This window comes from Vitis vinifera, chromosome 19 (assembly GCF_030704535.1).
Source record: "Vitis vinifera cultivar Pinot Noir 40024 chromosome 19, ASM3070453v1".
Taxonomy (NCBI): Eukaryota; Viridiplantae; Streptophyta; class Magnoliopsida; order Vitales; family Vitaceae; genus Vitis; species Vitis vinifera.
In genome coordinates, this window is record NC_081823.1 from 11,112,728 (window position 1) to 11,138,494 (window position 25,767).

At 30.6% G+C, this 25,767-nt stretch overlaps 1 protein-coding gene and 1 pseudogene across 1 annotated transcript; one reads left to right on the top strand and one right to left on the bottom strand.

Annotated features, from left to right (window-relative positions):
* Positions 1–684: 684 nt before the first annotated feature.
* Positions 685–9,591, bottom strand: LOC100258270 (3-ketoacyl-CoA synthase 9-like; annotated as a pseudogene).
* A 15,214-nt stretch (positions 9,592–24,805) lies between these two features.
* On the top strand, positions 24,806–25,422 carry LOC104877645 (S-protein homolog 20-like). Its single transcript, XM_010646407.3, has one exon. It carries the CDS (start codon positions 24,808–24,810, stop codon positions 25,321–25,323), a length of 516 nt encoding a protein of 171 aa, XP_010644709.1. The 5' UTR covers positions 24,806–24,807; the 3' UTR covers positions 25,324–25,422.
* The last annotated feature ends 345 nt before the right edge of the window (positions 25,423–25,767 follow it).

The window sequence follows — 25,767 nt, forward strand, 5'->3', positions numbered from 1 at the left end:
TCAAGACCTAGAAGGAACAGATAAAGAAGACCAACTTGAAAGTGGCTAGAAAGTAAATGGGCTTAAAGTTGTATACTCAAAATGCTAAGAGTCGGACTACTGAACTGAAGAAGGGAAATATGCTTCAGTATCTGGGGTACTCACACTGTTGAAACAACTAGTAAATCAATCATCTACTGGAATCAATGGGTCAGAAATCGATGCATCACGACAAACCTCTAAAAAATATAGATTGAAAGAACTCTCTGTGTTTGAAAAACTGCTCTGTCAACGAATCTCAAAAGGTAAATCTCGGAGAGTGTATATCGCGACTCATCTAAAAGAAAATCTCAAAGTGTCCAAAAATACTGCTCGTCTGGATAACCCAATCTACAAGACAACAATGGCAAAAACAATCTATCTCATGAGCATCTGGCTAAAGGATCCACCCATGTTCCTCAAGAGAAACCTGATGTGATCCATCTCTATCTCAACAAATCAATGTAGGGAGGTCCTGATATAGTCAATCATCGGAAGCTCTAGACTAGTACTCAATCTAAAACCAAGTTGGCCGTTGTCCTAATCTCAAGGTTACTTAAAGAAAATGGGAAAATATGCTCTAGTATAAGATCTGATGTCAAAGTCATGAGGTAAACAACCAACACCTATCATCCATCCTCGTACTATTGCCTAAACACAATCTTATCAAGGAGAAGGGAATATGCCCCAGTATGGATATCTGATGTATAATAAAGAATATGTCAAAATCAATCAAACATCTCTATAACCATAAATAGGGATAACCATACCGTCTAACAACAACTAGGAACCTCGGAGAAAATGGGAAATATGCCCCAGTGTGGATATCTGATGCACAATCAAAAGGATGAATCCAATATCATCAATCAATTGTCTCTAGCTCAACAATAATCCACTAAGAAATCAGAATGAAGTATCAACCAATGCCTCAATGGAGACACTCTAAATCTAATCTCAAAGGAATAACCAAAATGATGACGAATATGATAATCTAGAGAGTAGAAGCACGTCTCTGATGAATCCCTAACTAAATCTTATAGGAATCTAGTGACCTCAAAATAGGGAAATATGCCCCAGTATATAAGATCTATACACTGCACTGAAAAACTGTCACCAACTCAGTAATGATCCACCAGTCTATCTCATAAATACTCCGTAAATGGAATCTAGAATCATGAAAATTGTCAATGAGCTCAACAATGCTCCACTAGAATTGATATCACCTCAACATACTCCACTAGGGATCTCTTATCGATGGAAATGCCTAGGCTCAAAGAAAGTGCTCCTCTAAGGGCTCATCTCAACTAAATGAAAGGGGAATATACCCCAGTATGATAGTTGATGCACAATAGAATGAAAATCCGAATAGCATCAAATATCATCCATAAAATGAAGCAATCGTCTGCATATCCATCACTAAATCACCTCCAAGCTTAAAAAAAGCATCTCCCATAAGAAGAAATGGGATGACGTCTATATATCAACCAAATCCCAAACATCAACCTACGTAGAGGCTGTCAAAGATAGCATCTGATCTCATGGCCTCAAGGTGGTCTTAAGACACAGGACATAACGTAGGCCAAGGTGATAGGATGAAAGAAATGAAGGAAAACTAAGCTTAAATACCCAATGATCAAACCCATACCCTCGTGTACAAGATGTAATGCATAGAAAAATCTCATGATCCATGGACCTAAAGGTAACTAAAGGAAATGTCGATGGAAAAACAAGAGAAAGGATAAGTGGTCAAACTATCAATGAAACATGTGAATGATGTACAAAAGGTATCGAATCAGAAATGTGTATCAATATGTAGGAAATGGATAAATGGTGGAATGAAGATCTGGAAAGAGGTAATGGGATACAAAAGAAGGCAATGAGAAAGTGGAATGAATGATGAAAAACTCATATTAGTACAATAAAGGAAAGTCATATCACCAATGATGGAATGGTGGATAAGACAATGATCAGGAGACCTTAGTAAAAGGTCACTCTTCTCTCATACCTAACACATATAAACCATGATCCAAGAAGCGTAGGATCTCATAGAACTCTCACGTGAACCCTTGACACTCCAAATGCATAACAAGGGTGGCTCAAGGAGTGACAACTCATGAAAATCTCACAGGAACCCACAATTGCAAATATACCCAATAAACAGACCTCAAAAGGTGACATAAGTGCCCAATGGAGCAAAATACCATACACAAACATATCATTGCGTTTTTTTTTTTTCATCTCATAGAACTCTCACATGAACCCTTGACACTCCAAATGCATAACAAGGGTGGCTCAAGGAGTGACAACTCATGAAAATCTCAAAGAAACCCACAATGACAAATATACCCAATAAACAGACCTCAAAAGGTAACATAAGTGCCCAATGGAGCAAGATACCATACACAAACATATCATTGCATTTTTTTTCTTTTTTGAATGCACATGCTCTGATCATCAATAAATCGAACTCTAATGGGAAAGATAGAAGGAACAAACAAACTCTCTCAAATCACTGATTAATACATGAATCCCATCCTACGAGACAACCTCTCAAACTAAAATCTTTGAATCAATGCTAGATGGTGGGATGAATGGAGTGATATGACTACCCTCTTTTCACCAAGATGTGAAGAATCATCAACCCAAAGAAGAGGAGAGATAAGATGAAACAAATAATCATAAAAGCAAGAAAGAGAATGAAAACGTGATAATAGTAATATAGAACAAACGAAGTGATAAGGATATGGTAACAAGAATGAGAAGATAGGCCTATAAGTCTAAGGCTCATGAGACTTTCCTAGCAAAGCATGAATATACATCAAAGGGCCCCAACTCGAGTGTAGAAATGGTAATCAAGGCTATAGAAAAGAAAATGATATAGCATAACATATGAGGCTCAATGGGCTAGCAACGATCTAATATATAAATAAAGGTGATAAGGTGTGAGGCTAACCAAAATGATGGCCGCCCATCCTGCGACCATGGTCTCAAATGTAATACTTCTCAAATGTCAATCATATTTCCTCTCTAGGGTCAACTCTCTAATGACATGTGGTGTATTCCAAGTAAATCCCTAGTCTCCTGGAATATATGAATCTCCATGACCATAACTAGGCTAACACCGTCCTCAAACATATCATCAACATAAGTGGGATGCCCCAACATAAATAAACTGAATCTCTTTTGAACTCTCAATGATGAAGATCTTAAGCATATCAAGAGAGTGAACTATCCCTGGCTAATATGTGTTAACCATCCAACCATCGTCCAATATGTCCATCTTAGGCTCATCATGAAGAAAACCATGTCAATCAAATCTCCATTTTATAGAAAAACTAACATCCTTTATAAGAATTCTCATCTAATAAACTTTGACCCATAATCCACTAAACTCATCATATGTACGATGTCACTAGCTAACTAGGTGGTGGGAGTGGGAGGCAATGAATCACACGACATCTCATCCTAAATTGGATGCTATCTATCTCACTATCCATCAATCCTCTGGCTCAAACCTGCTAATCCCTCCTAAATAGAGTCATGGTGACTATAAGTTGGTCAACTGTAACATGTCGAGGATCTGTACCTGATTGCTTTGAAATCCTAATCAATTTATTTCTAACTCTAATCTAAGAAGTTGAATCCAAATTGAAACAAATAACACTCCTATAAGGTACAAAGACACGAAGAGAGAAATGACATGAATGAAGCTCAGGAGAGATGGAAATATACTAATCACAATGCAGAAAGGTGGCCCAACTGAAACTCAAACATGTACCAATCTCTAATCACACCAAAAGAGGACCATGAAGAGGATAACTGAACCCAATTATGACCAAGGTAGCTTTAAAGGTCCATAGATGCATCCACGTGTAGGAGTGAAATCTTAATTGGGTGATTCATGCCCAGTCGGTGTATCAGCTGATTCATGTCCAGCTTCTACTCCTTGATTGAGGGAGTAATCAACAAAATTTATAACCTATTACACCATGTACTAGGATAGAAAAGATAAAGCTACTATAGCATAGTGGCTCTAGGATCGTTCACTGGGATGAGTTTTCACTTCACAAATGATATTAATTCAAAGCAGAATTGGTGCCTTTTCATTTCAAGGTTAGCTTTAAAAGAAAACATAATTTTTGGTAGAAAAGGTTGGTTTTAAGCTAACCAAAAATAATAACTAATTTTACTTACAAAGAAAAGTGTTTCTTGGAGTTTAGATCACTAGGCTCAGATTCCTTGTACAAAAAGGAAAGTTCCGGTCACTTGTTTATTTTCCTCACATTGGGGATTTAACATATAGTTATTTCCCGAACCGGTGTGGTACAGATGCTTCCCTTTAATGGGTTCAAACACTAAATCCCTCTCACTGATGCACCTTGTAATGGCTCATATCTCTCACCTAGCACTTGCCATTCTAGGTGATCTTTAACCTTGGACTTCCTGTCAAAAGCTCGCAAGAGATAACTAATGGATGTCTCCGTGGAGTCCAAAAGCTTATCAAGTGTTGGCTATTCTAGAAAATCCTACCTTCAAACCACTTCCCAAAGGCTCGCAAGAGATAAACTAGTGCATCTCAATGGATGGAGATCACTTGCCTTATCAAGTGTTGGCCCAGGTGATTTAATGGCGTTTTAAGTTAACTAAAAAGATAAAAACCATTAATGGGTCACACTTTCTCTTCATTAAAAACTAAAACAACAAAACTTCCAATTTATGGATGTGGAAACTTACCCAGCTTTCCTCACTCCAAGAGACGAAGAGTCTAGCCTCTCATCCTCTTAGGAAAAATCCTCAGAGTTTGATTGGCTAGAAATAAAAAGAATGAGAAAACAAAAGCAAAGCAAGTGCTCTGTATTTTACTTCCTTCCCAAAACTGTACAAAGGATAGATCGATATATTTTCGATCCCTTCTATAAAGGAAATTACAAACTATATATAAGGGCTTATTTACCCTTTTTCCAAACTTAATAACTAAGGAATCCTATCATTGGTGGGTTACAAGGAGACTTTGGGAATTTAGACATAAAATATCTAAAGCAAAATATCCCAAAGTGTCGGTCGCAAATATCTGGAAGCTTCAGGAGAACACCATAGCACTGTGCAAAATAATATCTCAAAATGTTGGTGGCACATGTCGGGAAGCTTCAGAGGATCCAGATATATCCAACCGGAGAAGTTGAAACGCCTTCCTCTCCCATCCGGCGTCAGAATTCCGGATGTGAACATCCGGGTGGAAGTGCGCGACAACCGGATGCAATGATGGCAGCCGGGTGCAAATGGCGGCACACATCCGGTTGCAAATGGCGGCAGCCGAGTATAATGGCAGCGCACATCCGGGTGCAAATGGCGGCGTGCATCCGGGTGCAAATGGCGGCAGCCGAGTATAAAGTGGCGGCAGCCGGATGGAATTCCTACACTCCTTGTATTCTGGATTTTCTTATGGCAAAGGACTTCAAAGCTTCGGCTCTTCATGTTTCTAAGCTTTCCATTGCTTTACCATGGATTCCAAATAACTCTCCTCAATCTCAGATTGCTTTGGTGATAAAAAAGCTATCAAAACACCAAAACTTAACACAATTTGATTAGAATTGATTGCAAGGGTCCTTAATATGTTAATTGGGTTAAAAGGTGATAACTACTACTCAAAAGTGTTTAAAAGAGTTAGTTACAAGCTATGAAATAACACTTTTTGAGTAGTAATCATTGGGTCTAGGCTAACCTACAAGGTTGACGTGGCTCTATAAGATAAAATGGGTGGGTTAAAGGATCCCTAGCAGAAACGATCGTACCCTTCGGCGGTACACAACCCTTGCACGCCTCCAAGGAGACGGGGTGCTTACATGCAAGGTGGTCACCACCTCCACACATGTGCTTCCTCGCATTCCTAGGGTGTTTTTTTAATGGTGAAGGCTCTCTCATATCTCAACACTCAAGGATAATCTAAAGTGTACAGTGAAGGATGTGGGTGCATCAAAAAAGCCTAAGATATAAAGTGAGATAGTGAACAAAGACAAACAATCATACAATCATGCAAGAGAAAGGGTTGTCATGCAACAAGCAGTCATGCGAAGCAGATAAATATCAAACAATCAAAGTCCTATCTAACATATGTGAGGGCGAATCATGCTAGAGTGAACAAAGTAGTTAAGTGATCATTCAAGGCAATCAAACATGTTAAGATAGCAAGCTAATCAAGCAAATAAACTAAATCACCTTCCTCAAAAAAGGAGGTACCCTATAATCGACCAATTAAATGCCATATTTTTCTCAATTAGTGTTCAAGCTTGATCTTCAAAGCCCCCAGTGGAGTCGCCAATTTGTGGACACGCATTTTTCACGTGCGTTCCCACTTGATCGGTGAGACTCGCTTTTATGTCGTGAAAATTTAATTTTGGAAAAATGTCGGAGTCGCCACTTATTTTATTTTATTTTAAAAGGAAAAATAAAACAAGAAAGAAAACCCTAAAGAAGTGACTCCATAGTTTTTTGGAAAAGCATGTCTTTGAAAAACCCGAGTCTTGGTCTGGAGATCAGGTTACCTATTGGGAAGGTACCTCTAAAAGGTAGCACCCCTCTAAACCCAACAACGGTCTCTACTGACTAAGTTGAGGGAATTGGGGCAATTAATTGGTTGATTGAGGGTATCTAGGTAGACTAAGGTGATTTCAAAAAGTAGCATGCTAAACAAAAAAAAAAAAAACCAATCACAAATCATAAAGAAGATTTAGTGTGTGTACCTAGACTACTTTTTAAGCACTATCACAAGACATCAAAGTTAGTTCAAATAATATATCATCCAACATGTGCTTTATAAAAAATAATTGAACAATGAAGCATATATATCAAGACACCCATGATAGGGGGCGTACCTGGATAGCATAGATAACTTGTAATGTGCTTTCGTAAGACATGAGGGGTTAGATAATAAATAATAAAATAAGGAAAACCTAGCATGCTTGTTATCTAATTAGCATAGAAAAAATGATCAAAGTATACGAAATCATCAATTATCACTTATATTGGGTGTATAATTCCTAAAAAATAGACAGATATGATTACAACAAGTAGCAAAGATGAGTTTTGAAAAGATTCTTTTATGTTGACACAAATCTAGCCTAGAATTATCCCATTTAATTGGGACCACAAGCTTGGATTCGTGTCTTACTCAAAACCGTAGTTTTATTGAAAACTAAGAAATATGCGAACCGATCAAAACATGGTTGCATATTATTTTAAGAAAATGAGATTTTTTATTCTAAGGACTCTAAATGAATTTTCGAAATGAACTTTAAGGATGAACATTTTAGAAAAGGTTTAAAAAAAAGGGAAAAGAATAATTTACAAAGGACAATATTCAAGCATCAAACATAGGCAACCCAAAAAGAAAACAAAATCACAAAATAAAGTTCTAGACAACCATGTCAATTAAAGTGGTGAGAGTAGGGCCAACCTTCATGGGTTTCCAGTGGCCTTCAAAAAAAGGGATTTGACCAACAATCACTAAGACAACAAACTAATGACTTCCAAATCAAACAAACTAACAAAAACATTATCCAAGACTAACATCTAGATTTCAAGAAGCGCAAGAATTAAGATAGAAACCAATCAAGGATTAAAACCAACAAACTTAACATATGGAGATAATAACATGAGATCAATTAAAGTAAACTAACACTCTAACAAAATATTGATAAATCAAAAACCAAAGTTCAGCAAACTTGAAAATATGAAAACAATAATATGTAATTAACTAGATTGATTAGCTAAAATTCCAAAAAACTTATACTAAATATTAATGAATCAAAGCCGAAATTACCATACTTAAAACGTAAAAATAATAACATGTGATTGACTAAATGGATTAACTAAAACTCTAAAAACACTCAAACCAAATATTGATGGATCAAAATTAAAATTACCATACTTAAAACATGAAAATAATAACACGTGATTAACTAAATTAATTAACTAAAATTATAATCAACTACAAAATTTAATATAAAGGGATTAAAATCAAAATTAACGAAATCGGAAACACACAAGCTCATTCAAGCTAAACTAAAAAATAAATTAATTCTAAATTAAATTGGAATTAAAAACATCAACTTCATCTAATAAGATTGATTAAACTATCAAATTAAAAATAAAAATGCATTTAAGCTAAAACAAATTAATAAATAAGTAACTCAAAACTAAACTAAATTGGAATTAGAAACAAGATCTTTACCTAAGAGGTTTAATTAAACAATTGAATTAAAATCACAAACACATTCAAACTATAGACTAAATTAAAACTCAACTAAATTGAAATTTAAAAAATATTAACTTTATCTAATAAAATTAATTAAACTAATGAATTAAAATTTAAAAATGCATTTAAACTAAAACAAATTAAGACCAAACTAACTAAAATTAAAAACATAAACTTTATTTGACATGATTATTTAAACTAATGAATTAAAATCACTAACACACTTAAACTAAAAAGTAGACTAAAACTAAACTAATTTGGGATTAAAAAAAATAATAATATAAACTTTATCACAGAGAATTAATTAAACTATTGAATTAATTTTTTTTTTTTTAAAAAAAACTAGGCTAAATAAAAATGCTATATTGAAAACTAACCTGTGAAGTGAAAAAAAAAAATTCTCTCTTGATGCGTCCAAGTGGCAACCCCATCCCTCTCTGAATCCCTCTACTGCTCTCCAAAAATTTTGGGCGTCCTTTCCTACAATTTCCATGAGATCTTTTGACAGTGAAACACCCATCTTCCCTACATCATCCTGCTTCTGGTAAACACAGCTAAATGCCTTCTCATCAGCTCCACGATGTGTCCTCATGACATGAACAAGCCCGTACTTGGCCCGCCTCCTGTCCCTATACCTATTAGAAAGTAAAATGGCAGCACCTCCAACCCGAAACAAACAATTGGGTATCAACATGGACCTGTAATTCCTAAAATACCAATTTTGAGTGATGTTCTCAGTGCTGACAACAACAGCACAAGTATTCCTATGAACTTGTAACAAGTCCCTAGCGAGATCAATTGCAATGACTCCAACACTACATCCCATACCCCCTAGATTAAAACTCCTAATATTACCCCTCAATTTGCACTTATTCACAATCATGGCAGAGAGAGAATGCGTGGGATTAAACCAACTACTGTTCACAAAAAGAATGTCGATGTGCTTAGAATTAATACAAGTATCAGAAAACAGAGCATCCAAAGCACCAAATATTCAACCTCCTCTCGGGCCGCCAACATCGAGGGGCGTGGGAGAGGCAGTGCATTGCTTAAGGCACATAAGTTTCTTTCTTGAAGCCAGAGCACTCCAAGATTTTGTGCTGGAACTTGAGCGTCGACTTGGTGAAGTCGTCGGTGTGTCTGGAGTGGTCCATGAACTGTTGGAATCGGACTTGGAGGTGATCGGGAGGCCGGTAGCACGCATAATCGACGAGGAAAACAGAACGAGGAGGTCTCGTGATGTAGACGGTCGTTGCAGAGACTAGAATAGCGGAGCATATGATGACACTCACTAGATTGTATTGGAGATGAAGCCATAGGTGTAACGCCCAAGTATTTTTTTTTAAGGGTAATTTAGGAAATTACTAATAATAATTAAATTAGTTAATTAATTAATTTAATAAAGTGGAAGAGGGGTAAAAGTGTAATTTTATGAATAAATACCCTAGGTATAAATTAGAAATTCTGTTTTTCCTGTTCTTTTCTGAATAGAGTTCCTGTTCGCAGAATTTCAGAGAACGTAGGTTGGAGTCAGATTTCAAGGTTGAAGAACAGATCTCTATAGGTAAGATTCTAACCCCTAGTTTAATATTTTAGATTCATTGATTAATTTCAAACACATCAGATATCTTTTGGAAAACCCAAATCTAGATTAGGGTTAGTTTATTTTATTTTTAATTCATTTTAATATCAAAATAAAAAAAAATTAAGATTTTGATTTTATTGTTGGAATTTGGGAGATCTTAAGTTTTATTAGATGAAAAAAAAGATTTCTGGAAGGTTTCGATTTTAGGCTAAGGTTAATTTTATATAAATAAATAAATAAATAAATTTTAGACTAGTAGTGTTTGGTTCCTTCCACCAGGAACAATTTGAGGCTAGCCACCCATTTGAAAAGTCCCACCTAATTGGGCATTTGATATTTGATAACCAGAGTAATGAAAATTGAATGGATTTGATTGAATCTTATGTGAAAGTGTTTGAATTTGATATGAAAATGGTTGGTTGAATTTTGAATATATAGTATTCTTGAAACTCTGATATTTGATGAGAAAAAAAAATGATATCTCCTATTTGAAATGAAAATATTTGATCCATGAACTGCATTAATATTCCTTATTGGGCTATGAGCTCATTCCCAATTGTTGAAAATTTTTCAGGTACTCTTAGTTCGGGTGAGGAGTGATGGCTAGGCTGAGGAATGGTCATCATTAGGATTTGACTTAGGATTTTATGTTGGATTTTGTTTAACTTTAGTTATGTTCATTTGGATCTTTTGGTATTTGGAAGCTATTTGGATATTGATCCTTTAAATTTTATGTTAGTTCAAAGTTGAGTTTTGGAGATTTTGAAGTTTGTTTTAGTACTTGAATTGTTTAAGTTTGCAATTTTTTTTTGGACAATGGATTTTGGATAGTGGATGTTTTAGTGTTGAAATCGAATTTTCAGGATTTTAGATTTTGTTTCGCTACTCTGAACAAGTACTTGGTAATTGGTAACTTCCAATTACAAGATAATTGTTTGGGTCAGGTTACACTGTAAGCCTTCGGGTTTGAAGTGTGAAATGACCGTCACGCCCTTGGAGTGGGTCTTGGGGCGTGACAATAGGTGGCGCAGATCATCAAGGTTGGTTTGGAAGGCTTTAGGTTGACGCTCTGTAGAAAATCCAGTAATCTCCGACTGCAATGGATCTAAACCTCCACTGCAGCTCCACCGCCGGGAATCTTCGCAATTTCCCAAATTGAATTCCACCCCAAATCAATGAAATTAAACCCTATAGAAATCAATGACTTGTGGCAGCTATGACATAGATTGGCAGATAGATGAGAAAGAAAGGTTTGGATACTAGAGAAGGCAAAGAGGTGCATGGGCTTAGAGAGAGAAAAGAAAGGTAAAATAAATCCTAGACGACAACAACTGTTAACTATTTTTGGGATGCTCGCCGGTGTTGCAACTTCCTCTACTTTCTTGTAGCTATGATATCTGTTAAAATCTGTGTCATTCTGAATAATCAAATCCCCCCTCTATCCTTGCGTGTTCACTTCATATATTTACTCATTCTTTCAAAGATGGCAGCATGTTGTCTTTTTTTTTTTTCGAACTCTTGCCATCCTCAAACTCATGGAGAATCAAATCTCACCCATCACTCATACCTGCTTTTGGAAAATCTCTTTTTTATGTTAGCTGTAATCTCCTCTTTCCATCTAGGTGCAACCGCATCCCTTTTCTTCCATGTATGTGCGGCCTTTCACGTGTGGTTCGTAATTTTTCATGGATTTTCCATTACACAACCACTTTCATTTTTCAAAAATTCTGGTGATCCTCCTTCCAAAATAGATGCAGCTCATTTCCTCATGCAAAAAAAAGCCAAGAAATATGAGTTAGAAAACTTATAATATAATGAGATAAAATAAAATAAAATAAAAATAATAAAGAAAGTCATACAAGCCACACAAGTCATGTAGGCCATGCAATCATATAAGTCATAAAAAGTGAGTCTAAAAGTGCCTAAGTGACCTAAGGTGGTGCCTAATGGGCCAAGTACATCTAAATAGGCCTAGGGTGCCTAAGTAGGCCTAAGTTTAAATTAGGCCTACCAAGAGTAACAATGGGGTTAGATAAATCCCTCAACCAAAATCCCCAAGGTGACTTAGAAAAGATAGGCTACACAAGTAGTAATGGGCCACCAGGGAATTGCTGTAAAGTACCGAACAAGTACCTAATAGGGCATGTGCTAGGAGTACAAAATGGAGGGTCTACAAAATCCTTGAAGGATTTTGATTGTTTAAAGCAAATAAATTAAAATCTCAAATGCGTGAAATTCTTGAAGAATTTAAAATGCCTCAAAGCAAATTATTCAAAACCTCAAAGCATGTATGCAATCAAGCTATAATGATCCTTATATGGATTGAAGCAATTCAAATGTAAGTGGTGTAATCATCTTAGTGAAAATCTTCTAAAAGAAGGTATGTGTGGATGATTTTAATCTTATAAGAACTCATAAAACAACTAATTATTTAAAGAAGGGATCTAAAATGAAAGATATGAGAAAAAAAAATATTATCTCAACTTGCAGATTGAACATTGTTCAAATGGCGTTTTAGTCCATCAATTAACATACATAGAGAAAATATTAAAGCACTTTTTTTTATAGACAAATCACATCTACTCAATTCCCTCGTGGTTGTTCATTCACTTGAAGTGAACAAAGACCCGTTTCATCCTAAAGGAGGAAATAAAAAATGACTTGTTCTAGAAGTACCATATCTCAATGCAATTGGTGCACTGATGTATTTTACAAATTATACTAGACCAAATATAGCCTTCTCTATCAATTTACTAGCAAAATACAATTCTACCCCAACTAAAAGACATTGGAATGGGGTTAAACATATATTACGATACCTTTGTGGAACAAGTGACATGGGGTTATATTATTTAAAAGAATCAAAATTACAATTAATTGGGTATGCAAATGCAAGATATCTTTTAGATCCTCATAAAGCTCAATCTTATATAAGTGATGTATTTACTTATGGGAGTGTTGCAATATCATGGAGATCGGTTAAGCAAACAATGGTAGCTACTTCCTCAAATTATTCATAAATTTTGGCAATTTATGAATCTAGTTGTGAATGTGTATGGTTAAGATCTATGATAAAGCATATTTGAGAGTTTTGTGAATTATCCTCTATCAAAGACACTCTAACAATATTACATGAAGACAATATTGCATGTATTGCATAAATCAAAGAAGGATATATTAGAGGCGATCAAACCAAGCATATTTTACCAAAGTTATTCTATACACACAAGCTTTAGAAGAGTGTTGAGATTGATGTTCAACAAATAAGATCAAGCAATAATCTAGTAGACATTCACAAAAAGCCCTACCTATTGCATCATCTAAGAAGTTTGTATATCAAATTGGAATGCATCAACTCAAATATCATAACATTGAACCATTAAAGCAACATAATCATGCTATCATGAAGGGAAGCATCATCATGGAATGTTAGCATACTGTTCTCTTTTTTTCCATTGTCTAAGTTTTATCCTATTGGGTTTTATTGGTAAGGTTTTTAACAAGGCAATTCTAACAATAAACATCTACCTTATTCTTCTTCAGTAGTGATGGTCATTCAAGGAGGAGTGTTATAAATGTATACGGATAATTGCGAATGACCTCATAGTTACCCATAGACTTTTTCTATTCCTCTTAAATAATTAAATATTGCATGTAATTCTAGTTTTTCCAACTCTTATAAATAGGAAACCTAGATCAATAAAAAAGACACCCCAGAGTTCTCTTATAACTTTATTTGTTTTCTACTTCTTCTTTGTCACTTATCCTTTTACATCTAACAAAATAAAAATTTTAGAAATTATAACTGAATTTAGTCTTAAGTCAACAATCCTAAAAGGAAAAAAAAAACATTTTTAAAGTTGTTTCTAATATAAATACTTTTCTGATCTTGATCCCTCATCACTAATATTACTTGTACCAAAAAAGGGGAATAATAAAAAAGGGTCACTTAATAATTCAATAAGGAAAAATAGTTCAATAAGAAGAATCAAGTATATTATAGAATTAAATCATAATATATATCACATCTTTATGAAAATTGAACTAGAAGGTAAACTCTTTTAAGTCAATAATTAAATTGACTTTCTCCGTAAAATATACTTTGCATAATTAGTTCATATTTAGAAGAATTTCGTAAAAAAACATTTTACTTTGACCCATCGATAATAACACTCTGCCTAATATAGTGGGACGTGCAATAAATGGGAATTTGTTCTTTTATAGGTGAACGAAACGATTTCCAATCAATAGTACACCAAAGGTCAATAACACCCTTATTGGTTAAGGTTGCACTATATCACTATCCCATCAAAGGTAGTAAAAGACAACAACTTATCTCCCGTTGACCAGGAGCATTAATAACTAGAGTTTTAAAAAAATATTATTAATAAATCATAATAATTAAAGAAAAAAATTCACTCACACAATAATCAACAAAACGTATGATATTCCCAAGTTATTTTACAAACCAAGAAACATATCTGACCATATTTCAAAAAATACTACTTGATCTACCTTAGAGAATTCAAACATTTTGGTGCTTTAAAAATAGATGAAAACCACTAATGAATTAAAAAAATTATCCATTCTAGAATATTAAACCTTACTTCAAAGAAGTTACTCAAATTTCTGAAAAAACTTAATCCACACCTAACATAAACATAAATAAAAATAATAACTTTTATTATTGATTAATTATCTATAACAAAAGTTTTGTCACTATAAATAAAATAATAATCTACAAACTTTCTCCTAAGAAATTTTTTTAAATTAAATATTTTATTAACAATATTATTATCATTTCATTTTCCACAATTACATTAATTATATTTATTGAATTAATAATATTAATATTATTTTGTTCTATTTTCTATTTTCTTTTCCTTACTGCTCCATAACACAAATCTCATTATTACTTTATCATTTTCTTCACATACAACTTTTCCTTGTTCCCTTTTTTTTTTTTTTTTTCTTCTCTTCTTGATCACACAACCACTTTCCTCATTTCCTTTTTTCTTCATCTTTTTTTTTTTTTTCCATCTGTAGATATGCATAATAGTCATCGCATTGCAACCATAAAAAATGCCTTATTTCCATCAATCCAACCACTAGGTAACACTGGACTTTTTTTTTTTTTTTTTTTTTTTCCATTTTCAGTCAATTTGTATGACTAATTCAATGTTTAGAAACTCGATGACCATTTAAGCTGATTAAAATCACCTATTTAATTTAATTTAATATCCAACAGTAATCTTGTTTCTATATATATATATATATATATATATATATATATATTACAATAAAATAATTTTTTTACATAATCATTAAAATAAAACTCAAATATTAAATCTAAAAACACTACTCTCTTTAAGCAAAAAAACCTATGCATAAGAGTCACTAGTATAATATCTATATTAAAGTTTTTCTTTCTTTTTCCTACTAATTTCATATTTAAACAAATATTAATCTCATATTTAAAGAAATAGAAAAGAATCTCAAAAATAAATAACACATGAAGAACTTACCTTGAATTTTAGAATGAAACAAATACAAAATTTTCTTCTTTTCTAACTCTAAAATTCAAAGTTTTCTAGAGAACTTTCTATTAAAGTGTTTGGGATATTCATTGAATTTATTGTTCAAATATTTTAAATAGTTTTGAATCAATTTGAGGTAGTTTACGACTAGCTTCATATTGTATTTATTAGTTAAGGCCATTCATGTATTGGACTTTCGGTTTTGATAAGTGAAATGATCCTAGTGCCCTTGGCCTCCAAGTTCGGGTGTCACAAATAGATACATAAGTTTGAAGAATTCGTAATGTTTGGTTCTTGGAAAGTTTAAGGGAAAATGTGAGGAAATAAAACATAAAAAGAAAGAATAAAAGGAAGAAAATGATTTAAAGTCAATAAAATATTTTTGTGTTACTCATTTAACTTATTTTAATATTTTTATATATAAATATTAAATAATGTGAAAATGCATAAGTTTTGAAGTAATTTTAGTAATATTTGATTTTCTTTTGTATTGTTATAATAAAATCAAACCTCAGAAAATCATTTTTGTTATAACAAATGGAAAGAAGAAGAAGAAAATACAAAAGAGATGATGGATTGCATAGGAAAAACTGAATTGATTTTTATTAGGGGTACCTCCCTTTTATAAGGAGTCACAAAAGATATATATGGATGATCATCCACAAATTACTGTATTGTACAAAATCTCATAATTTATAACACTCCCCCTTGGTTGATCATAAGAATATGATAACTGCTTCATTAAAAACTTTGCCAGTAAAACCTAGTGGGACAAAACTTGGACGAAGGAAAAAAAGAGTGCAGTATATCCATATTAGTTTTCTCTCCCTCATGTAAATATGATTATGATTTATTCAATACTTTAATTAGTAGATCTCTCAATCTTCGTTTTCAATGTCATACCTTAACATTTTCAATGTGGTCAAAGGTAACACCTTTGTGAATTGATCTACTAGATTATTGCATGACCAAATCTGCTAAACATCAATTTCACCTTTCTAATGGAGCTCTTGGTGTAGAAGAATTTAGGGAAAATATTCTTAGTTCTATCATCTTTTATGAATACTCTTTAATTTGTGCAATACAAGTAGGATTATCTTCATGTAACTTGGTTACATTGCCTCTGATGGAAGGTAGTCCACACGTTTCTTGAATATGTTGAATCATTGACCTTAGTCATTCGCATTTGCGACTTGCTTCATGAATTATAAGAATTTTCAAATGATTTGAAGAGGTGGTTACCATTGTTTTTTTACTGATCTCCAAGATATTGTCGTACTACCATAAGTAAAGACATATCTCGTTTGAGATTAAGCTTTATAAGGATTCGAAAGATATCTTGCATCTACATATCCAATCAATTGTGATTTTGATTCTTTTGAATAATATAAGCCCATGTCACTTGTTCCACAAAGGTATCACAATATATGTTTAATCACATTCCAATGCCTTTTAGTTGGGGCATAATTATATCTTGCTAGCAAGTCGGTATAGAATGCTATGTCTAGTCTAGTACAAATTGCAAGATACATTAGTGCACCGATTACACTGAGATATGGTACTTCTGGACCAAACAATTTTTCATTATCTTCTTTAAGATGAAACAAGTACTTGTTCACTTCAAATGAACGAACAACCATAGGGGAACTTAATGAATGTGATTTATCCATATAAAAGTGTTTCAAGATTTTCTTTGTATATGTTGACTAATAAACTAACATTTTATTTGAAAAGTACTCGATTTGCAGGTCGAGGCAAAATTTTGTTTTCCAAGATCTTCATTTCAAATTTAGTTTTCAAAATAGTCAACTATTCTTGTAAGCTTTTCAGGAGTTCAAACAAAATTCAAATATTCCACATATACCATAATGATTACAAATATTTAACATAATAAATACGCATAGAAAAATAAGATAATAAAGATATACTTCCCGTTTCAAATATTCATTGAGGTAATTGTACCACATGTTTTTGGATTGCTTAATTGATACAAGGATCTTTGTAGCTTAATTGAGTATATGTTACAATGTTTGGAATTAGTTACTTCAAACATTTGAAATCCTTTAGGAATTTTCATTTGTATGTTATTATCTAAAGATCCATATAAATATGCAATAATGGCATCCATGAGACATAAAGTTAGTCCTTCTAAGATTGCTAAACAAATTTGATATCTAAATGTGATTACGTCCATTATAGGAGAATATGTTTCCTCGTAGTCAATACCAAGTCTCTACGAGAAACCTTGAGCCATGAGTTCATGATTTCATTTTTTATGGTATTTTCTTATAAATACCTATTTATATCTAACAAGCTTGACAACATCAGGCGTATGGACTACTGGTCCAAATACTTCTCATTTTTTTTTTAACAAGTTTAATTTTTTTAGGATATATTCTTTCCATTTTGGCCAATTTATTCTATGTTGGCATCCTCCATACTCTATGGTTCAAGGTCATTATCATTTCTTATGATGTCAATGACCATTTGGAAAGAGAATACATTATTTATAATAGAGGTATTTCAATTCAATTTTTCTCTTGAATGTAAATAACTAATTAAGATCTAATCATTATTAGGTGCTTATACCTTTTCAGGAGCTATTTGTATAATATATGCCTCTCCTAGGGCTACTTTTTTAAACTATGTCTCTTCAGGGGCCACTTGAGACTAATCAATCATTTTAAGATGCAACTTCTTCCAAAGTGCTACCTTTTTATATATCTTTCCTTATATTTTCCTCTTTCCTTGTGTTTTCCTCTTCTAGAGAATGTGTTTGTCTCTTCAAGGTCTACCACACTTCATGCGTACCTTACACTCATTATTTAATTGTCCTTCAGGAACATCAATCCATACTGGAATATTTTCAATCGATAAAAATCATTTTGTTACTTTCTTTATATCAATGAAAGTATCTAATAGTTGATTTTCAAGTCCATGCAAATAAATAATATTTTGAACTTCCAGTTCACATTGATTAGTGTGAGGATTAAGTTGAGTTGAAGTCAATGCATTCCAAATAATTCACATTGATCTTTTCGAACAAGCTCTTCTCCCCCTAACGGTGGGAAAATTGTCTCATTAAATTAGAAATTTGCTTCACATGTAATAATATGCTTTAAATATTCAAATATACTAGTCACTAGTTAAAGAAACTTTTGGTTTTTTTAATAAATATCCATTTGACATTTCAAGGAGTTATTGGATCATTGTTTACCCTAGGGGGCCAAGTTGGTCATTTCAGATTCTTATAGATTTGATAGAACATCAAGTATCATTCATATACCACTAGTGATGTAATATGAGCTCGTCTGGAGCTTTCAATCAAGTTTTCATAAATTGATTTGTGTAATAATGACATCAATCAACTAATGACATAGTATGAGCTCTTTTGGAGATTTCAATCAAGTTTCCATAAATTGATATATGCGGTATGATATCAATTATTACATATTATACAATTAATGAGACAAACATCTTAGAATATACTTATTAAGCAATCAATATTATGTGTAAATAAAACATAAACATGTATTAACAAATATGCTATGTACTATATTAAATAAAAAGACACAATATAAGAAAGTAAAGATCTTACATGAGAATTTAACAATAAACATTTTTCTTCACCAATCAATTAGTAAATTTTATCATTAGGATTTCTAAAGAAAGTTATAATAATCTAGATTAGATATGTTAACCTTTTATTTACTAATCTTTTTCTTCTAATTTTAGTAAGAGTCAATGAAATGTTTTATTGTACAACTAGCATGCATCAACAGTCAGCTTTTTTTCCAACTATGGTAGGTTTATTCTGGAAAATTAATTTTTTTTTTTTTTTAAATTTCACCACTTTTGGTGGTAGGGTTTGAATTTCTTCTTGGGAAAACAATGATCTTCATGGATTAAGAAGTTATTGCATACTAGATTTAGACCATATTATAGTTTATAATCGTATACCTAATTGGTTACATTCATTTTGGGAAACAATTCCAATCCAATTAGAAAAAATTGGTGGTTATTAATGAAAAACTCACTATTCTTAATTACATCTAGTTATAGTGAACTTAGAGAAGGATCATAGTCTTTTAGTGGGTATATCTTTCTTTTATATTATTCTAAAGAACTAAAGAGCTATCATATTTCAATGAATAGAAATTACATATAATAACAAGCTAAATAGAAAACTAAAAATATTTAAATAAATTTATAAATGTGAAACATTTAAGTATGCTTTTTCATGAAACTTGATGACTATTTTAAAAATGAAGAATAAAAATTATAGATCTAGATATTTAGACCTTCATATCTAACAAAAAGAATACCAATGATACATTCAAATCCAAATCATAGAAAATTAAGGATTTCAATAATTGAATTTTTAAAAAAGAGAAAAAATCATATTTCATAAAGGCTATAAAATATCTAAAATTCTTGTACCTCTGGGCTATAAGTAAAACAACAATGTTTATATCATAATACTTAGAATAATCTCTATTTATATATAATATATATTTTATTTCACATTTATGACTTTAGGTCATAAATTTTCTATATGGCTTCTAGCCATGAAAGATTATCAAATTAATTGTTCCACATAAATCTTAGCTATGAGAAATCATATATTATTAACCCTTTATATATATATAGTTTATAGGTATAATAACATATAAAATAATAATCTTTATAGTTTTCATTTATAGGAAATACCTATTTTATTTTATAGAACTTTAGGCTATGAAATTATTTTACATATATATATTTTTTTCAAGATATAAAAATATATACAAAAAAAATTCCATATAGCTAGCTTCGAGCTTTGGGTTATAAGAATATATACAAGTTTTTCATATAGCTTTGGGCTATAAGAATATGCAAATTAATTATTTATATAGCTTTAGGCTATAACGATATACAAATTATTTTTCATGTAGCTTCAGGCCACCAAATACAAATTAGCATATAACTTCTAATTATAAGAATATGTAGAAATATATACTTTTCTTCTCTACATAGGTTGATCATGATAAAAAATATTTTTCATATTATCATAAAGTAAAATAATTACTATGAATTCAAGAAACTAACAAAGCAATATTAACTAAAGAATAAATTTGTCATAATTTCTAGCCATGAATTATTTTATTACGATAAAATGAAAAATTTGCACAACATCAAACTATAAAATATTCTCTGTATAGCTTCTAGCTATAAAATTTCATTTAGTTTGTAGAACTTTTGGTTGTACCATAGTTAAAAATTCTCTATATAGCTTCTGACTATACAAAATTAAAATATCAATATTTTCAAGTTTTTACCTTAAGTATAAAAAAGTATGGCTTATATAGCTTCTGACTATGAAAACATTTTTTGTATAGTTTCTACTTTACATTCTATTTTATCATAACATAAATGTATAAATTTGTACCTAACTTCAAGTTATGAAACATTCATTGTATAGCTTCTGGCTATAAAATTTTGTTTTGTATAACTTATGGTTATACAATATAATTAAAAGAAATTAAAAGATAATATATTTCATAGCTTCGGGTTACGATTATTTGTCAAAACAAGGAAATGTGCTATTTTGTGCATAACTTCAAGCTACAAACTTTTTTATATATATATATATAAATGTGTGTATAGCTTCAGGCTATAAACTATTCATTTTATAGCTTCTAGCTATATAATGTTGTTTTGTATAACTTCTAGTTATACCATATAATTAAAAACAAATAATTAGGAATCATATACATAGCTTCTGGCTATGTATTTGTAATTTTGTAATTTTGTAATTTACCCCATAACTTCTAGTTATAAGGATTGTTTGGTTATAATTTTTTTTTTCATGATTTTTGACTAAAAAGAAAAACATATTCTCTAAGTAATATTTATGTATTCAAGTAAAATAAACCAATTATAAAATCAAAGCTAATTTTATCACACATAAATAAAATAGAAAATCATGATATAAATTTATGACATACCTTTTTATGAGAAAGAAGAGAAAGAAAAGTCTTTTTATTTCTTTTGTAGAGACGATTCTTACTGATAACGAGTTATAACAAAGTGAAAAAAGAAAAAGAAAATAAGAAAGAGATGATGGAATGTATAGAAAAAACTAAATTGATTTTCATTAGGGGTCTCTCCCTTTTATAGGGAGCCATAAAAGATATATATGAATGATCATTCACAAATTACCATAGTGGTACAAAATCTCATAATTTATAACAAATTTCCTTCTTTTTTTTCCGCAATATCTTCTTGGATCCAAATATAGCATTACCATTTGTAGATTTTTTTTTTCCAAAAATACCTTTTTTTATATTAATTATAGAGAAAAGTCACTTATGATTCCCTATTTGTAAAATAATACAAAATGAGAATTTACTTATCTACAAACATATGTATCTTCATAAATTTCAAACTATTTGGAAATTTATACACTATGACTTACTTCTCAAAAGATTTCCTAAACTTGTCTTTATATGTTATGACAAGTATTATCTAGTAGATTTCAATATACACTAATTCTCCTACTTTCACTCTGTTTAGGATCTAAGAATAAATATCCCTTACCTTCTTCAACATTGATGATATGTTGCATAGTTTGTATGTTTGAAAAGATATCATGTTAAATTAAATTATATTGTATTTAACTTATCACATATGGATGGAAATGTAAAATATATGCTAGAATATTTCATTCATTTTGTAACAATCATAATGAATTCACACAATTTCTCTATTCCAATACTATAATGATAATAGTCAATTTAGTTTTTAGTTATTCCTTTATTATTTGAAATTTCCCATTTATGTTGAATATTATAATTCCTATTATTAAATGTTTTAAATAATTTGTTAATTTATTAATTACTCTAGAGCAACATATGTTAATTACTTATTATAGTATGGAGAAAGTCAATATACACTTCAAATTCATATTCTAAATAATGAATTCATATCACATTCATAATAATTGTTACAGTACATATCTAATTCATTTTCTTGATAATAAAAGCAAGAAACAATTTACTAATTAAATGATTAAGAGTCTGTTTGATTGTGTGAGTTAAAAATAGTTTTCTATTTTTGACTTTTTAAAAATAGAATGAAATAGAGAACAATTTTTAGAGAATAAGTAGAAGTCATTTTCACCAGTTTTTAAAAATAAAAGGAAAGTATAGAATTTTTTTAAAAAACAAAATCAAAAAAAAAAAAATTTTGAACATAAGATCATTCTGTTTTTCTTTCCACAAACTAATATCAATACTGTAAATCTTAAAATATGATATTTCTTTAAATTACATGTACTTTTTTTCATTTCTTTTAACTTTTCTAAACATTTTCATTAAACAAATCAAATTCTATTTGATAAATAAAATTTATTAATTTTTAAAAATAATTTGAAACACAAAAACTAATTTTATTAATACTAAAACATCATGGAACTCAATAATATTAGTAATTCATAAACCAAAATTTATTTTAAATATCTAAGTTGGTTTCTTGTTTACACACACACATGGTAAATCTTAAAATATGATATTTCTTTAAATTACATGTACTTTTTTTTAAAAAAAAATTTAACTTTTCTAAACATTTTCATTAAAAAATAAAATTCAAATCAAATTATATTTGACAAATAAAATTTATTAATTTTTAAAAATAATTTGAAACTCAAAAACTGATTTAATTAATACTAAAACCTCATGGAACTCAATAACATTAATAACTCATAAACCAAAATTTATTTTAAATATCTAAGTTGGCTTCTTCTTCACACACACACATGCACACACACACACAAATGCACATACATATACAAAAATAAGTCTAAAATGACTTTATTGTTTCTCTTTTACATAGAATATTTATTTTTTGCTTTTTTAACTAGGAAAATGAACTCCAGGTTAAAGGAGACTTAATGTGTTGGATTCATTAATGAGTCTAATAATTTTTATAAATAATTTAAAAATCAAATAATGAACCAATTAATATTAAAAATTTATGGACAAAAATTGGTTTAGAATAACTTTATTGTTTTCCTTTTATATAGAATCCTTATTTTTAAATTTTTTTTCACTAGGAAAATAACCTTCAAATTAAGCAATACTTAATGTTTTAAATTTATTAAATGAATCTAGTAATTTATTATTTTTCTTCTACATAGAAGCATTTAGTTCTATTTTTTTAATTAGGGAAATAAGCTCTAAATTAAATAAGACTTAATGTGTCGGATTATTACTAAGTTTAGTAATTTTTAGAAATAATTTGAAACTTAAATAATAAATTCATTAATACAAAAAAATTATGGATAAAAATTGATTCGTAATGACTCTATTATTATTTTTTAACACATAATTATATTTTTATAAATTTTCTTAAATAAAAATGAATTTAAAATCAAGTGACACTTTGCATTGAATTTATTAATGAGTTTAACAATTTTTAAAAATAATTTGAAACTCACAAATACATTATAAGTTAAACTAATCTATTATAAGTTATGACTTTACTAGTTCTCCTATATACACAAATACATATTAAGACCTAAATAATAATTTAAATTCTTTAATGAATTTTTAAATTTTTATGAATAATTTCAGACCAAAAAAGCTAATCTAATTAATTTCAAATCAAATCAAAACATTCTAAAATATTATATACATGAAATGAAAAACTTAACTCATTTACATGGTAAAAAAGTTAAACTTTATTCATTATTCATTTTAAATAAAATATGGTTAAAATTATTGTTATTCAATTTTAAATAAAAAAATTACGAAGATGTTAATATCTTTATAATAAGACTTCAATTAAATTTAATTTATATTATATGAATTGAATTTGTAAAATGTTTCTACAAAACCAAAACTAAAAAAAAAAATTAAAACAATTCATCCAAACAAGTTTATTTTATTTATTTATTTATTTATTTTAAAGAAACTTATGAAACACCCTTATTTTTATAAAACACTAAAAAACTGTTTTTTGTTCTTTAATTTAAAAATAGTTTCTAAAAATATGGCCAAACGGGCCTAAATATTTCAAATAATTTCTATTTAACTATTACCATACATGATAAATGATCCACTTAGCATATTAAATGTAATTTAGAGGTTTCATTATATTGGCAAGTTCATAAAGAAAAATTTATGGTCAAGCTTTTTATTGCTCCAGATGTATCCAACTTATTAAACCTCTAAATTAAACAACTTTAGTTTAGTATGGTAAAATAATTGACTTAAGAATCTGATTTGATACTATTTCCTTTTAATTAAATGTTTTTTTCAGATAGCCATGTAAGATATTGGTTGTCCAGGTATACAATAAGCACAAAGCCTTGTATATATAAATGAAAGAAACTAAACACCAATTCACTCCCAAAAAACGAAGATATTACAAACATGTTTCCATTCAGTAGATATTTGTTTTCATTTGTGCTGCTTGTGCTTCTTGTTCGTTTGTGTGATGGAGGTCCTTGGGTTATAGAAAATAAAGTGGATCTAAGGATCACCAATGACTTAGGCACCGGCGCAGATCTTAACCTCCACTGTCAATCCAAAGATGATGACCTTGGCACTCATGTCCTGGCCCCTAATCAATTCTTTGAATTCCGTTTTCGACCAAACTTTTGGGGGACTACCTTATACTTCTGCAAGTTCTGGTGGGGAGGAGAATCCCATTGGTTTAATATATATGTTGAGAAGAGGGATACGAGCCGATGTGATAGCAAGTGCTGGTGGATGGTAGGACCAGTTGGTCCTTGTTTGCTGGATCGTAGATTTGGAATATACAGTCTTTGCGAAAACTGGAATGACCCACAGTTTGAGGGTTCAAGTAAAAAAGAGACAGGAAACGACGCAGCTAGAGTGTACAATGACTCCAAATATTTGGAGGGCAATGAGAAAAGAGGGAATTGATATCATCAATTATATATCAATTATTACTTGCGCTATGCATGGTGAAAATAAATCCAAGTAGATCATGTTCCTTATTAAATAATGTCCACATTTGTCACTATTTTGCTTCAAGAAGTAAAAATATAGGTAAAAAAACATTTGTCAAAGTTTATTACATCGTGCTGGACTGTAAATGTTAGGAGGTTTTTGTTTCTTTCGCTAATGGGACTGATATCATGACATATTAGCTTCATATATGACTCCCATTGTCCCCCAAGAGGTAAAGACATGTATCCATTTCACCTTTGAAATAAATAAAAAGGGGATCAAAGATGCAGCCTGTCAGAGGTGTTTTCTCTAACATTTTCTTTTTTAGAGATTTAGGTACGTTTGGCTTTTGAAAAATTCAAAGGGCAAAGGAAAGAAAAAGTCAAGAAAAAAAATAGATTAAAAGGTAATAAATTA

Excerpts from the sequence above, each read along its gene's own strand:
- LOC104877645 (XM_010646407.3), top strand. The coding sequence starts at position 24,808 with ATGTTTCCATTCAGTAGATATTTGTTTTCATTTGTGCTGCTTGTGCTT.